Source organism: Heterodontus francisci, chromosome 32, assembly GCF_036365525.1.
Source record: "Heterodontus francisci isolate sHetFra1 chromosome 32, sHetFra1.hap1, whole genome shotgun sequence".
Classification (NCBI taxonomy): Eukaryota; Metazoa; Chordata; class Chondrichthyes; order Heterodontiformes; family Heterodontidae; genus Heterodontus; species Heterodontus francisci.
Window position 1 is genome coordinate 27,490,833 of NC_090402.1, and position 16,726 is coordinate 27,507,558.

Genomic DNA, 16,726 nt, shown 5'->3' on the forward strand with positions numbered 1-16,726 from the left:
TCGGCTCCTAACTGCTATTAAGTGAATCATGAAGAAACTGCATGCATGAATCAGATGAGAATTGAAGCAAGCTTGGTTGTGATGTCCAGCACAGTATAATAACCTACCACCAAACACCACCCAAGTTCAGAAATGAAGAGTGGTCACTTAGAAAAGGTACCAGAAAGCTGCTGGCTCCAGTAGAAGTGTACTCCAGCAACAGTCAGCACCTTCAGGAGGTGGGGGAACAAAAAACACCTTTCTGGCCAGACAGGAAAATGCACGTATACCATCTATAAGTTGCGTGCCTTATGCTGAAAGTCAACACCATTTCTTAACTTTAAACAGAACACGAAGGCTGACAGCAGTACAATTGGTTTACCTGTGTTTTTTCTATGACTTCTGCATAATTAAGATTCAAATGAAGGCCTTTTCATAGACAGAATGCTAATTAGTGATTCAACACACATTATAGCTCTTCATTCCTCCTCTCCCTTCCCCCATCCCAAACATAAAAGGAGATAATCATTTACCCTAAATTAAAGTTAACAGAATAGCTAAAAACAGATTCCAGGAAAGTACTGCAGCTTCCTGATTAATTGCAGACTATGATTTTATTACCCCAAAGACAGGCATTATCTTATCCATGTATAATTATTCTCACATTAGTATGGTCTCACAAATGTGGCCTTAATTCTGCTGAACTGAATGCTTTCAGATAATCAGTTAACAGTGTTATGAAAGTGATTGTTTTTGTTGAAATATTTTTTGAGGAATCCATAGTCAAAGTGAAGAAATGTTGGACCAGTTTTTTTTTTCCAAGAGGGTCATTAAGAGGACACTGAAGGAACTGGTTTGGCGAGAATGTTTACTGGTTGTCACATGACAAGTTAAAAATAGAACAGAAACCCTGGTAACTAGGGAAGATGTGGGTAGAGAAGTGACAGTCATGCGTCCCTTGGCAGGACAAGCTGGGGAGCAGCAGAGTGCACCTGAGAGAGCAGCAAACTCGTAAGCTTTTGGTTGTAGGGTCAGTGTTTACCTTCTGGAATGAGATAAAGTTAGCACCTGCTGCTGAAGTGGTGTCACGGAGGAAGAGACCAGATTCTTGCTGAATATTTGAAGAGTCAAGCCTGCAGGAGAAGCAAATTCCCAAGGAAGGAAAGAAGACCACAACCCAGCTCAGCTTTCCAGCACCTCTCAAAGACACTGAGAAGTCCACTGTGTCAACTCATCTCACGTCCTGTCGTTGAAGAAAAGCCTAACTTAATTCTCAACACCGCCCGTTCGAAAAGATCCCAGTGACCCGTCTACGTGCACTCGGAGGCTAGACAGTATGCCACTTTTGGAACACGACGTATCTCATCTGCGGTCTTCAAGAATGAGCAAGTATTCCACCCAAGTGTTTTTGCTGTCTGTAACAGAGCCCTGAACAAAAATCCCTTTTATTTTTCCAGTTAACCGGTGCGTGTGAGTGAGTGTGCGTGAAAGTGAGTGAGTGAGAAGGGCTAAGGTAAAAAAGGAACTTTGAAATTTCAGTCTGTGCGTTCATGCTTTACTTCATTACTGGTTAAGACTTGTTTTACAATAAACTGATAATTATTTTCTTCATTAAAGAAACCTGGTTAGTGTGTTTTAACCGTATCGGTAAGTGAGAAAATATAAATATTTGTTGTGACCTGTGCAGAAGTGGAACTAGAATAAACAGTGCACTCCCCCCGTCTCAGTCGTAACAATAGGAAAACGTTTCAAAAAGGAAATTGCAAATATTTGAGAAATATCCCAATGTTCCTGTAGTTTTTTTTTCTTTTCCGGGAAGTATGCAGTGTGCCTTGAAGGCTGGAAAAGGATCAGTACTGCTTTAAGGCAACACGTTCCAGGAACGTTGCTCGTTGCTGTAGGATACAGCCACTCAGAGATTGAGGTTAAATATTCATGGTTGCTGATTGATGTTTGAAACTAGCTGAAAAATTGGCTTTTGAGACACAGTTAACAGATAGACAGACAGCTGGACCAGCATGAACCTAACAGAGCTCTCATAGTTTAAACTGAAGGAAGGTGAATTTTAGACTGATCACTTTTTCACCCCTCAAAAATGCTAAAGCCAAATTGATTCATTAAAATGTGTTCACAAGTTGTTAATTGCTGAATTCATTGCTGGAGAAGAAAAACATCACTTCAACTGCTGAACTAGACTAACGACTGTTCTACTGTTGGAGAACCTTTTTTTTCCCCCAACTTCAAGCCAGCTTGGACTATTCCACATTGGAAGATTTCACTTCGGCAGGAGCGCAAATCTGCAAGGACACTAATTTTTCTATTTTAAATGTTGTTTATATCTTAGTAGTGTTTAAAAAAAGAATTTAGTTTTTCTAATTAAACAGTTAATTTGTTAATCTAAAGACACCTGGTTTGGTTTGCCTCATTCGGGGGTTAATAGATGGTCAATTTGGAAAGTTTAAAAAGATACATTAGGCAATCTGTGAACGGGTGGGACTGAATCAACAGTGCATTTCTCCCACCACAATCAGAATCATATATGTTGATTGGGGGTTTTGTCTTCAGCAGTCAGTCGTAACAACAGTAAATGAATAACTCCAGTTAGAGACTTCTAATATTTCCACTAAAACAGGGAAAATTAAGGGGAGATTTAATAAAAGGTTTTTAAATTTGCAAAGGGTTTTGATGGAGTGGTTAGGGAAAAGTTATTTCCTCTTGTTGGGGAGTTGGTGCCTCCAGGGGTCATAAGATCAGTCTAGTTAATTAAGGTGATAAACAGGTTTCGTAAAATCCTTCTAGCCATCCAACTGCTAACTTTAATTTAATTACTTTGTCATTTTGTGTTATTCAATATTATTTAATACATGGAGTTGCTAATTAATTATCAATTTGTCTGAATAAAAGATCTTAGCATCTGAATTTGGCTTAAACAAAAGTCAATGTGAAAACACAGGTAAGTTACCTTCTGTGCCAGAAGGGTTTGTACTTGTCTTCATTATTTTATATTAATGATGTTTTGGCTTTGGCTACGTTTGTTGCTACTTTGTGAGTTATCAGGCTTTATTTTTCAGCTGTGGATATAACCAGAAAGAGGACAAGGAATAGCAAAGATGACAAGAACCAACATGACCATGAGCCAAGAGAATAATTTACTGTTGTCAGGGATTGCTGTAGGTACAAATAGCAGCCTAAAGACAAGAAATAAATCAGTGATACAATATTGTAATATTGAGTAAGGGAAGAGAATAAAATGGCTTGCTTTTCGCAGCGCTGCAAGCTGCAATCACCATAGTTCATAGAACAGTTACAGTGCAGAAGGAGGCGATTTGGCCCATCGTGTCCTCACTGGCTCTTTGAAAGAGCAATTCCTTCAGTTCCATTCTCCTGCCTTCTCCCGTAAACCTGCACATTCTTCCTTTTCATATAACTGTCTAATTCCCTTTTAAATGCTTCAATTGATCCTGCCTCTACCATATTTGAATCAGATAGAACACAGGAAAACAGTACTCTATCAGGATGAGGCCTTGATTTTAGATATTTTAAATGTTTCAAAGCAAGTAATAGTATTCAAGTACAGCCTATGAACACATGAGGACTGCAGAGCTCTTAGGAGGGTTGCTAGGCTGGAGGCAATTACAGAGATAGGGAGGGGCGAGGCCATGAGGATTTGAATAAGAGGATGGGAATTTTAAATCCTTGTTGTTGGGCTGGAAGCCAACATAGGCCAGCGAGCACAGGGGGAATAAGTGAATAGGACTTGATGCAGTTTGGGATATGGGTAGCAATTTGGATTAGCTTATGTTAATGGAGAGTGGAAGATGGGAGACTGGCCAGCATAACATTGGAATAATCACACCTGGAGGTAACAAAAAGCATGGATGAGGGTTTCAGCAGACGTGCAGAGGTAGGAGCAGAGATCAGTGATGTTGCACAGGTTATGGAGTAGAAACTCAGGTGTAGAGTCAAATAGAACGCCAAGTTTCCAAACAGTCTGGCTGAACCTGAGACAGTGGTCAGTTCAAGGAATAGAATTGGTGGTGAGGGATTTTTGTGGCAGGGTCCAAAGAAAATGACTTTTGTCTTCCCAATGTTTAAGTGGAAGGAATTATGGCTATTCTAGGACTGGATGTCGGACAAGCAGCCTGACAACATCGAGACAGTGGAGGGGTGAAGAGAGGTGAAGTAGGACGTCATCTGCGTACACATGGAACCTGGTGTCATGTTTTCAAATAATGTCGCTGAGGAGCAACACGTAGAAATGAGTGGTGTCAGGTAAAATGGGAGCTAGTTCAAGGGGCAAAGCGGAAGAGCAGCAGCCATTACTGTAAAAGAAGTTAGGTTCCCTTGCCCCATAAATAAGTGGCTTTCACAGGCCGATCAGATCAATGAAAGGTGACAAACCTCATTTCTTTTATTATATAGGTACCTCAAAGAACCACAGAATTGTTACAGCACAGAAGGATGCTATTTGGCCCATTGTGTCTGCACCGGCTCTCCGAATGAGCAAATCACTTAGTGCCATTCCCCCGCCTTCTCCCCACAACCCTGCACATTCTTCCTTTGCAGATAACTATCTACAGAATGTGCGTGTAAATCTATAAGTATTGCAATGACCTTCAATCTAACAATTTAAAATAATTTGAAAAGATGCGCTGGGTGAAAATAAAACTGCTTCCTCAAAATACAGAATTCTAAACTTTAACAGCTGCAAAACCAGAAAATATTACTGCTCCACAGGATCTCTGAAACAACTGGAAGTTGGCTTTTTCTACTCACCATTTTGACAATAGATCACCCCACGTCTCCAAAATTTTTTCACCACATTCTTTGGACACATCACCAGAGCCACTCAGGAGAGGCTCATCATTATCTGAAGAAACAGAGCAATAGATTGAATAGGTCTGACTGAAAACAATGCAAGTACCTTGGATAAATATGATAGTTGCAGTATTGCTAATTTCTCCACATGAATTGCTCTTCACAAAGAATAAAATGAGGAAAGTAATGGCACTCGAGTCCGGGGTTGACACAAAGCACACATCCCTTTAAATCCACAGTGACTTGACAGCTGAAGGTAGTCCCCAGGTCAGTGACAAATCAAGTGGGCCGACAGCATTATAAACATTTGCCATCAGAGATGGCAGCCACAATTTGGATTACATGGTTTTGAATGGCTTAATAGTAGAAGCGTATTCTTTACAGACCACAAAAACTCCTTTTGGTCCATATGGAAGTTTTGTCATTGCGAAAACATTGTGCATGCACACTCATTTAAAATGTAGTTCTGGTTCAGTAAAAGTTGCCCTATAAGCAGTATCCAGAACCAGAAATAAGTAAAAGCCACAAAAAAAAATCTTTACTTCAACCCTCATTAGTCCTGTAATTTCAAAATGGATTCCAAACACAAATGGCCTAAAATAATGGTGAAGGAAGCGTCAATGTTTTAATATTAACAGTTACGACTCTAAAACTAGGGAAAGATTCTCTAATATGCCAAAAAGTCATCTTGCGAATTGTAAATCAGATTACAAAGCAACAGCCAGTTCAGACTTAGAGTGAACTCACCTTCCTCTTCTTCATCTTCAGGAGGTGAAGGGATGATGGATCCCTGTGATCCATAATGAGGTAAGCGTATGGATGGGCTTGCAGTTGTTTTTCTTCGCTCACGCTCAGACTCACTTTCCAAACTTGCAACCTCATACAGTGAATCACTATTACTTTTTCTTTCTTTCCGTTCAATCTGTAAATTAATTTTAATGGTTATTCAGATTTAGGGAGCATGTGCAATGTACTGAAACATGCAATAAATAACCTTTTACACCCATACAGTGCATCTTATTCAAATCTCATGTTAAAATATGCAACATTTCTGGGTTTAATTTTCAGCCAATGTTGTCAGAAAAATGCAAGGTTGCTCCTTACTGTTCATTCAAGGGATGTCAGGGATCCACATAGCACACAGCTTGCATTTATATTGTGCCCTTACTGTAGTGAAAAGTTCCAAAGTGCTTCACATGAGCATTAACAGACAGAATTTGACTCTAAGTCACATAAGCAGGCATTAGGACTGGTGACCCAAGGCCGTCAGAATAATGGTTAAGGGAGTATCTTAAAGGAGGAGTGAGTGTAGGAGAGATAAAGAGGTTTAGGGTGAGAATTCTAGAGCTTAATGCCAGACAGCTGAAGGGATGGTTGTCAATGGTGAGGCAAAGGAAATCAGGCATGTAAAAGAGGCTGTAATTAGAGGAACGCAGAGCTCTTGGATGGTCATAGGGCTGGAGGAGGTTACAGAGATGGGAAGGGGCAAAGCCTTGGAGGGCCTTGAATCATGGTGTTGCAGAACTAGAAAGCAAAGTAGTTCAGTGAGCACGGGCAATGGTGAAGGGGATTTGGTTCTAGTTAGGATAGAGAGAGATGAGCTCAAGTTTATGAAAGCTGGAAGGCCAGCGGAGAGCGCACTGGAACAGTCAACACTGGTGATAAGGGGTGTGAGTGTTTGCCACTGTTCACTTTCCAACTGACTGCAATCGTAGTTTGTTTAAAATGATGAGTTAGCCCCTCAATGTTTTACTTGCCAAATAAACAGACAGTGACAGGTTTTCTTGTAGGTTTAAAACATAAGATTAACTATTTATTGAACAATATGCATTCCCCGAAATGTTCACAACACCACTCAGGTGCGCATTCACTCTCAGGTACTCTCAAGAGAAGATAGACAGACAAAAGGTAAAGGGTAAGAGGTCAAGGTGTAGTCAGTGTTCATAGTTTACAGTAAACCTGTTCCATCTTTAAGTAGGACAGTCTCTTTTAAAGATGCAGCCCTGGGTGTTCGTAGTTTTGAAATTATCGAGGTGTTGTAGATTTCTGGTGGGTAAGATTTCAGACTGGAGGTAGCGGTCACTTTCAGTTCTTTGCTGCACCAAGCTGAAGTGCAGAATCAGCAACAGGGCTTTTTCTTGTTTAGGCTGGATCTTTCCACAGCCTCCTGCTGGACTGCTTTTCTGTGATGTTGCTATGATCTCTTTCTCTCTCTGCCTTGCTGGAATTCAAAATGTTTTTTGATGTTTTCTGTGTGGCTGTGGAGAGACCAGCCTCATCTTGATGTCTGAAATTCTGTGCTGGCAAGACCTCCTTTTTTCCTCAAAACAATTACCTTTTCAGGTGAACTTACAAGTGTTAGTGTCTCCCATGTAACTTTAGGTTTCAGTTCTTGCTGGGCTGCACAATGGCCTTTTGATGGCCCCATTTTGAGATGAGATCTATTCACACTCCATTGTAATGAAGGTTAGTTGGAGACGGAAAGTCTGAGGAAGGTCTTTGCCTTAGTTTGAGTATAGTTCACATGCATGTGTGATTATCTGTCTTATTTCCACACAGATGGGGTCGATTGGTTTTTCAGTCTTAGTAGACAATGGGTATAGATTATCAGGCAGCAGGTGGTATGAGTCATGACGTGCCCTCCATTTTGTTGACAGCCAATGTCCCAATCTTTTAAAATTTTTCTAAGTTTTATAACTTTTCAATTTGTTTCTGTATTTTCATGGCTAAACTTCTCGTGAGCATGACAGTGGCAAAAGCATGGATGAACATTTCAGCAGCAAATTGCTTGAGGCAGGAATGGAGACAGGTGACAGAGATCGACATAGGTAGCCTTGGTGATGGAGATGATATGGGGTGGGAAACTCACCGTCCTATTTTACCCCAAGCTAAGGTTGTGAACAGTCTGGTTCAGCCTCAGAGGTCAGGGTGCTGGATGGAATCAGTGACCTGGGAACAGAGTTTGTGGCAGGGGGCTGAAGGCAATGCCTTTAGTCTTCCAAAATTTAATACACAAAACAGCAAAATGTTGCAGTTTGAACAGCTATTCTGTGGTTTTCAAACATGTACAAATACTAAAATGAAAACATCCTGAGATTTACTTGTAAGTATTATATCTTTCAATGAAGACATCAGTCTTGCAGCTTATTTCAAGGAAACCTCTGTGGCCAAATTATGTAACTTGAAAACCACACATCCTTTCTATTTATGCTAATACTGGACTCTGTCATGCTGTTTCAATCAACACTCAACCTCAGCTGCCCTTGTAGACAACCAAAATAAAAAGCCCTTGAGAAACTGGCATAAGGTTTCAGATAAACACAAACATTATATATTATTTTCAACTAACTGAAGATGGCCACATGAAGTTTGACCACAGAGGTCTTGTTTTCTGTCAAATGCTTTTAAGAAAACAATCCAGGTGATGCCACAGCATACCAAGGCACAGATTCAATCCCTCACTCTGTTGAGTTCCAGATCTCAGCCACATTATTGTAAGGAGAAGCCCAAATAGAAGTCAGGGCCTTCCATAGAGCAAGGAAGGGAAGAATGTGAAGTAGTACATCTTTCCAGCTATTTTTGTACATCAACTGGTAATCAGCTTAAAACAGCATTGCAAACTTCCTGCAGTAACATTCTGACTCGAAGTAGTAACTGAAGAGCAACTAAGTGACAACAGTGGGAAAATTGGCTAGCAAGAAGGAAAAATCTATTATAATTTCACAGTTGCATTATCCTGAGCTAGGTGGAACTAGCAAGTTCACTGGTACCTATTTTAACACAACAGGGGTTAACCAAATTATTGTTACCTGCTTGAGCTTTAAATAGAATGTCTCCGTATAACTTCGTTTACTGAAGGGCCAAAACATTCTTTCACTAGGTGGGCACACTCTGACTTTGGTCTCTAAAAGAAAACGGACCGGCTCTTGAACTTCAGTGACGACCAAATCAACTGCTGTTGTCATATAAAGCAATCTGTCTGCAGAAAGAGGCAAAGTGTTGTTTAATAATATGGCACGTGTAAACTACAATTATGCGCTTTCGCCAAGATGTGCTTGGCCAGATGTGTACCTGAGTGATATTACATATATTTTAAGTTTACACATTAATTTTAGTTTAATGTGGAATAACTTTAAATTCAGTGTTATTTTCAAAGTTTGTATCTCTGGATGATTTTTTACAATGTACAAGGTCACACAAAAACTAACAGGTTTGTACAGATGGATGGCAGCATATGGAGGCAGGTTCGGTATCATTTTTTGTGAAGAGGAGAGACAGGCATGCTGCGTAATGGGTGTAAACTGCAGAAAGGCAGTTTGGGTTTTCAGGGACAGTCAATGTTTTGACGCAATCGCAAATGCACTCTTCTGCAAGTTTTAATGAATAAAATGTTAAAGCTTAAAATTGGACAGAGACGCAATAGCGTGACAAATTACAAAATGCTAAATCAGTTCACGCTAATATTTGAGTGATATAATCAGAACAGTCTGCAATCTGCACATTAATCTAGCTTCCATTTAAATACAAATTTACATCCAATTTTATGACATGGTTTTCATTGCAGAATTAGTCGATCATCCTCCACCATTGTAAACCTTCAAATGTTCAGAAAATCATCAAATGCCATTACCACTGGAGTTTCACTCATGGTCTCAAATCAGTACTGGATTAGAAGAGGATTAAGCATTGGGTTACTTCTCCTGGCCCCTCTGATAAAGCCCATCTAGCCCAAAAGGAAGACTGTCTACCCATGTAGACAGCGATATGATCATACATTGTGCTGCACAAGACAAGGCTACAGATATCTGAGGGGTGTTGAGAAGTGCCAGCAAAGCTTGAACTGGCAATGCTGCCTGTAGCCACATCCCATCAGTGCTTTCAGTATAAAGTCCATTGAAAAGTGTCAGAGGCCCTTTCTCATTAAAAGGTTAAATAAAAGACACACTAGGGGGAGGATTGCCCTCCATTTCACAAGTGATTAGAAGCAAATGCAGCATCAAATGACACTTTACAGGCACAGTTCCTCCACTTTTACCATTAAATGCTCTCCTGGTTAGCCTCCCAGCTTTCACCCTTCATAAACTTGAGCTCATCCAAAATTCTGCTGACTGTATCTAACTCACACCAAGTCCTGTTCACCCATCTGCTCACTGATATACACTCTCCTGGTCCCCAAATGCGAAGATTTTAAAATTTATCATCCTTGGGTTCAAATCTCTCCACAGCCTCACCCCTACCATCTCTAACTGCCTCCAGCCCTGCAACCTTTCAAAAACTCTAATAGTTCCTCCAACTCTGGTCTCTTGTGTATCCCCACTTCCTTCACCCAACCTTCAGCTGTCTCGGTCCTAAACTCTGGATTTACTCTCTAAAGCTTTCCACCTCTCTTCTCCTTTGAAACAGTCCTTTGAACCTACTTCATTGACATAGCTATCGGTCACTTGTCCCAATGTCTCCTCCTTTGGTTCGGTGTCAAAGCTTTTGTCTGATTACGCTCCTGCCAAGTGCCTTGGAACATTTTACTACCTTAAAGATGCTATATAAATGCAACTTGTTGTTTTAAGTATACATTCACATCACATCATGACAGAATAAAAAGGGGAATAAAAGCAATGTTGGGCTCTTCTGTGACTAACATTTTCAAATTCTTATTTAAATACTTTTAGATGCAGAATTAATCCTTGAAATAGCTATGTATAGAACAAAATTTGTAATAAAATCAAGCAGGAAAAAACAGTTTGTGCTTCTGCATAGTGTAGTTTCCTCACTCAGATAACTTCTTCATTAAAGTGCAAAAACGTGCAGATATTCCATAAGGCATGCTTTAAAATGTTATCATTTCACTTTGCATCTTTAAGATAAGCATATTTTATTACCTTTAGGCGTTTCTTCATTTACAGCTTGAAAATGCGGTGTGTTGGGATTCCAGCTACCAGTAATTATATAAGATTTACCATCTGAGCTTTTACCCATTGATTCCTGCAAATAAAAATATATATTGCAACAGAGCTGGTCTTATTGCTACTTTTGTTATCTAATACCTAATTTATATAACAAGGCTACTTTTGATTTTGATGGTTTTGATCTGTAGGTGAAAACATCTTAATTATATTATGAAGCAATTTTCACAAGAGGGTGGCTTGAACATATATTTTCCTGAGATTTATTTATTTTTAAATGTGCCATGAATTTTCATCACAAGTGCCATCAAACCACGTAGTAATGGAATGGAAAGGAGTGGCAGGACTTGGGGCAGCATAGTGACAACTCTACTTTAACTACTCACAACAGTGTCACGCTCATGAAGCGAACAGTGATGAAATATGGAATGAACTGGAGGAACAGTTGAACTTATCTGCAAGAAAAATTGACACATTTGTACTACAGGCAAGATGGAGTAGAGGTCAGGTGACTCCTCCCCGTCAATAAATATGTTCATCTTTTGAAGATTAAACTAATTATCCATGTCTGAACTAGCTTTGGGGAAAACACACAAATGTAAAACAGCCCATTCCATGCAAACAACTCCTATCTGCAGGAATACAGCTAACAAAGTCTGTGTAGACAGACTGACCCCAAGGCCAAAATAATAGGTGCGAAATAACAGCAGTTTATCAAAATGGACCACATTCAGACGCCATCATGTAACAATGGTTTCAATATGCAGACAGCCCTTCGTCACCACACCAACACAACCTGACAGGTTTCTACCTTAAAACTGGCAGAACAGCCAGAGAAGGTCTTTTCCAGCCAGAACAGTTGAGAGACAGTTCCAGCTAAGCAGGAGCCCTGCTAATATTTTTAACTACTGCAGCAGAGAAATTGCCAAATGACTTTGGAACTCCCCATCTGCGAAAGTTAACCAGGATTTCCACCAGATTTCGGATCGAGGTTTAACCACAAGGAACCTGTGGTACTTTATCCTTTTCAAGACAAAGAACATTCAAGCACCTCCCAAAAAGCTTCAACAGGTTTTTTAAAACAACAAACTCTTTTGCAACAATTGGACTCTAATTGCATGCTACTACTCTACTTGCTATTGTTACTTGTGTGTGTGAATGCCTAAGTAGGTGAAGAGCAATATTTTTCGGCTGCTCTCATGCCTGCCCCCACCCCCAGTGGCCTGCTGAAATGACAGAAATAGATGGCTTGCTTTTATTAACAGTTTAAAAAGAAAATGTTGAAAAAATATTATTCAGGGAACCTGAATGGCACAGGTTTTCACATGTGACTAAGGCTCAAATCTGGCTCAAACAGGATTAATGTGTCCTCTTTCTAGCTGTAAGAGTTGTGTAATTTAGTTGCTATGTAAAGTGAAGAATTCACAACTCTGGTGCCACAGTGGATTCTATTCCCAAGTTAGGGTGATGGCAATTTACTATGCAGCAGTTCTGCTACACCGAGTGTAAGTTCCCAAAGCTGGCACAGAGAAACAAAAAGGAACAGGTATGCCACTCTCCAGCACCAACATCCTTTAAATGATGAGAATATTCACTCAAAAGGAATCTAAAATGCTAAATTTTTGAATTCTTAAAATCTTCAATGGATTAAAGTACCATTATCCCTACTTTGACATTTGTAAACTAGTCCCAAAATTTTAAGAGGTTCAGACAAATGTCAATATATACATGTATCGGGATTTTACCATGCAAGCCATCATTTTTACATGAGGATAAGCCTCTGCTTTAGTGGACTTTAAATTTAACCACTTACATTTATACCCTGAAGTAGTAACAAATGCCTAAAGATAACAAATTCTTTAAGCTGAAAGTAATACACTATAGCCATTATTTAATAAGCCTGCACTTCTGGCTGGGAGCACATAGTGGAAACTCAGGTATACACTGGCCATGATTTGCCACCCGTCTCAACACACAGATGTGAGAATTTACAACATGTAGAAAAATTAATCGGCACACGTGGCAGCTAAAAATGATAATTCAAAGCTGAATAGCAAAATTATATAAATATCCAATTAAGCAGAGCCACTGAAGTAATTAATTCCTACACAGTTTTAATATCATTTTCAAGAAACAAGCAGAATTGGTGAAAGCAAATTAGAGTTGTTTCCTCAAAATCTGATGCACCACTTTGTGTGATTTATGCTGCTAGCTGGTGCATCCCCAGATAGCACCATAAATCACACAAATTAAGAACATATTTGAAAAGGGCTGCTACATTCAGGTTTCTGCCATTGGGCCACAACTTTATCACATGTTTATGCACCAAACATGGATTCTCCCACTTTTATCTCTGGCCCAACAAATGTCTCTTACAATAATTTAAAATATTAGATTCCTTCTTCCAGTCTTGCACCCAGCTCCAAGGATCCAGCATTGGTAAGGTACAGCCAACTGATTGCATTATACCTTTTCCCTAACTTGGGACACATTTTATTCGTAATTTTTTTCTTTTAAACTTGAGTTAATGAAATGTATTGTTAAGATTTGAGAATTGAGCTCCTACATCATGCTTCAGTAATTCTAACTCAGGTTCGTGAGGAGGTCAAGTAGATGGAACTTCAATTTAATGTCTTCTTTCCTCAGCCTCTGGAAGGTACTGACCAAAACTGATGGAGCTGTGGGCTGACAAGTCCCCAGGTCCTGATGGACTTCATCCTAGGGTCTTAAAAGAGGTGGCTAATGAGGCAGTAGATGCGTTGGTGTTAATTTTTCAAAATTCGCTAGATTCTGGTAAGGTTCCATCAGACTGGAAAATAGCAAATATAACCCCTCGATTCAAGGAAGGGGGTGGGGTGAGGCAGAAAACAAGTAGCTATAGGCCAGTTAGCTTGGCATTTGTCGTGGGGAAGGTGTTAGAATTGATTAAGGAGGCTGTACCTGGGCACTTGGAAAAACTCAAGGTAATCGGGAATAGTCAGCATGGTTTTGTGAAAGGGAAATCATGTTTAACCAATTTGTTGGAGTGCTTTGAAGGAGTGACAGGTGCTGTGGATCAAGGGGAGCCCGTTGACATACTGTACTTGGATTTCCAGAAGGCGTTTGACAAGGTGCCACATAAAAGGTTATTATTTTACAAACTAGGAGTTTATGGTGTAGAGGTAACATATTAGCATGGACAGAACATTGGCTGGCTGGCAGAAAACAGAGTATGCATAAATGGGTCCTTTTCTGATTGGCAAGATGTGACGAGTGGAGTCCTGCAGGGGTCTGTGCTGGGGCCTCAACTTTTTACAATTTATATCAATGACTCAAATGAGGGGAGCGATGGCCTGGTAGCTAAATGTGCTGATGACACAAAGATAGGTAGGAAAGTATGTTATGAAGAGACATAAGAAGGTTGCAGACCGATATAGATAGGTTGAGTGGGCAAAAATCTGGCAGATGAAGTATAATGTGGGAAAATGTGAAGTTTTTCACTTTGGCAGGAAGAATAAAAAGCAGAGTATTACTTAAACAGAGAATTACTGCAGAATTCCGAAATGCAGAGGGATCTAGGTGTTCTAATACAGAAGTCACAAAAAGTTAGTATACAGGTACAGCAGGTAATAAAGAAGGCTAACAGAATGCTATCCTTTATTACAAGAGGAACTGAAAATAAAAGTAAGGATGCTTCAGTTATACAGGGCACTGGTGAGACCACATCTCGAATACTGCGTGCTGTTTTGTTCTCCTTATTTAAGGAAGGAGGTAAATGCATTGGGGGCGGTTCAGAGGAGGTTTACTAGATTGATACCTGGAATGAGCGGGTTGTCTTATGAGGAAAGGTTGGACAGACTGGGCTTGTTTTCACTGGAGTTTAGAAGAGTAAGGGGAGACTTGACTGAAGTTTATAAGATTCTGAACAGTCTAGACAAGGTGGATGTGGAGAGGACGTTGCCTCTCGTGGGTGAGTCCAGAACTAGGGGGCACTGTTTTAAAATTAGGGGATGCCCTTTTAGGGCAGAGGTGAGAAGAAATTTTTTCTCTGATAGGGTTGTGAGACTTTGGAACTCTGCCTCAGGTGGTGGAGGCGGGGTTATTGAATATTTTTAAGGCGAAGGTAGAGAGATTCTTGTTAGGCAAGGAAATCAAGGGTTATCGGGGGTAGATGGGAGTGTGGAATTCGAAACACAAACAGATCAGCCATGATCTTATTGAATGGCGGAGGAGGCTCAAGGGGCCAAATGTCCTACTTCTGCTCCTTGTTTGTATGTTCGGATTTTTTTTTGACAACACACAATATCCCTGGGCAATCAATGACTGCTTTGGGAGCTAGCCAAAGCAGCACTTCTTTCTCAATTTCCAACGGGGGAAAAAAGGAAGCACAGTTCTTCCCAGCATGAGCTAAAAGAGCAAATTAGAGTGTTCAAATCTACCGATGAAAAATTAGACACCATAAATCTTTTCATACCACTAATCTGCCCTCCCCACAGGCACCCCCCACCCCCACTTCAATACACCAGGAGGAAATCTGATATTGAATCATTAGTTTTGCTTACCAGTGTTCACATCTATGGGTTCAGCGATAAACAAAGTCACCTTTTGCCACCACTCAAAAGGGTGGTAATTAATCTAGATGCCTATATTTTAATTTCTGTAAATCATAAGCCAAAGCATTCCTGGAGACTTTGAGATTAATTGCATGATCATAAACAGCAATATATCTAAATTGGATGCACTGCTCAGAGCTATAAAGCTCTTCTCAGGATAACAAGGCTTCCAGCCCAGATAGTTTCTCTGTTGACTTCAACAAAAAGATGACCCTTCAATTAGCTCCCCTACTCGTGAAAGTTTTTAATGAAATTACAAACACAGCCTTCATCCTCAAGACCAAAAAGTGCTACAATCTCAGTTTGAAAACAGGGAATGATCCCAGGAGGCATCAAGCTCCTATCTCTCTTTTGAAGTGTGATTCCAATTTTAGGAATATTTTTGCAAATTCTCAGAATAATCTGTTTTCCAAATTACTTCACCCTGATAAGGCAGGTTTTATGCAATAAGTTTTTATTTGATAGCATTCATAAATCACATCTGGTAGTCTTCAGCTGAAATCATACAAATTCCACCTTGCTCTCTCTATGGATGCAGAGGAAGTCTTTAGAGTGGAGCCATTTTTCATGCAAGGGTTGCTACTGACCATGGTTCTGTGAATTTTTTTTTTTAAACACACACTAGATCTAGGTGCTATACTTTTGAGTCTGTATATCCATTATCTCTAATGGAGTATACACTTCAAATGGATTGCTTCAAAGCAAGCAGCCATCTATCAGCCTTATTTTCCCATGGCTATTGAACCTCTGGGTGACATTACAATCATTCAAGACACAGTGTCAGGCAAAGAACATGGAAATATAGTCACATATGGACACTTCTATATATTTCTAGCCTCCACTTTGCTTTCTCTTGCATTCTGGAGCTAATTTGCCATCATGGTTCTTTTTCAGGTTATAACATCAACTATAGAAAGTCAGAGTATATATCCTCTGTGAAGCCTTACTCTTCATTTTTGGGAATATTACTTGTTCCATAAGCAGGGCTGAGTTTTTCAGAATATGAGTGTGCAGAATTAACTTTTGTTTATTAAAGAACTGGATCAGGAGATTTGTTTATACGGGTTAAAAAGATGTCCACGGATCACTTAAGTCTTTGTATCATCCATTCCATGAGAGTGGGACAATCCTCAATTACCAGTTTTATTTTTTGACTGCACAGCTGTGCATATTTCTAGACTGGGCAACTGAAATGCAAACAATTTTCCCTTATTCCTAGTTCTTAATTCATAATTTTCCTTTTTGGAAGTCTCAGTCTCTTCTGTGGTTCAGGGGTCATCTCACTTTAGTACAGCCATACGGCTGACAAGATACATTCCATCATTTGGTGAGGTTTATCGACCTACTCTACTCTGTGGATCAACCTGGATACCCATCCTTAAGTGCTGGGGAGCGGAGGGCTTCCTGAATGTTGCAGGATTTGATTTTTGTGGTTCA

At 39.9% G+C, this 16,726-nt stretch overlaps 1 protein-coding gene across 9 annotated transcripts in view; it reads right to left on the reverse strand.

The window, feature by feature from the left end:
• LOC137347714 (rab GTPase-activating protein 1) overlaps positions 1–16,726 on the reverse strand; it is a 225,995-nt gene that overhangs the window by 118,059 nt on the left and 91,210 nt on the right. For all 9 annotated transcript variants that reach the window (XM_068012542.1, XM_068012535.1, XM_068012536.1 and 6 more), the window contains 4 exons: positions 10,674–10,776; positions 8,607–8,776; positions 5,545–5,719; positions 4,756–4,849 (listed from right to left, as the gene is read on the reverse strand). In XM_068012542.1, coding sequence (XP_067868643.1) covers positions 4,756–4,849; positions 5,545–5,719; positions 8,607–8,776; positions 10,674–10,776 — 542 coding nt within the window. The remainder of the gene's footprint in view (positions 1–4,755; positions 4,850–5,544; positions 5,720–8,606; positions 8,777–10,673; positions 10,777–16,726) is intronic.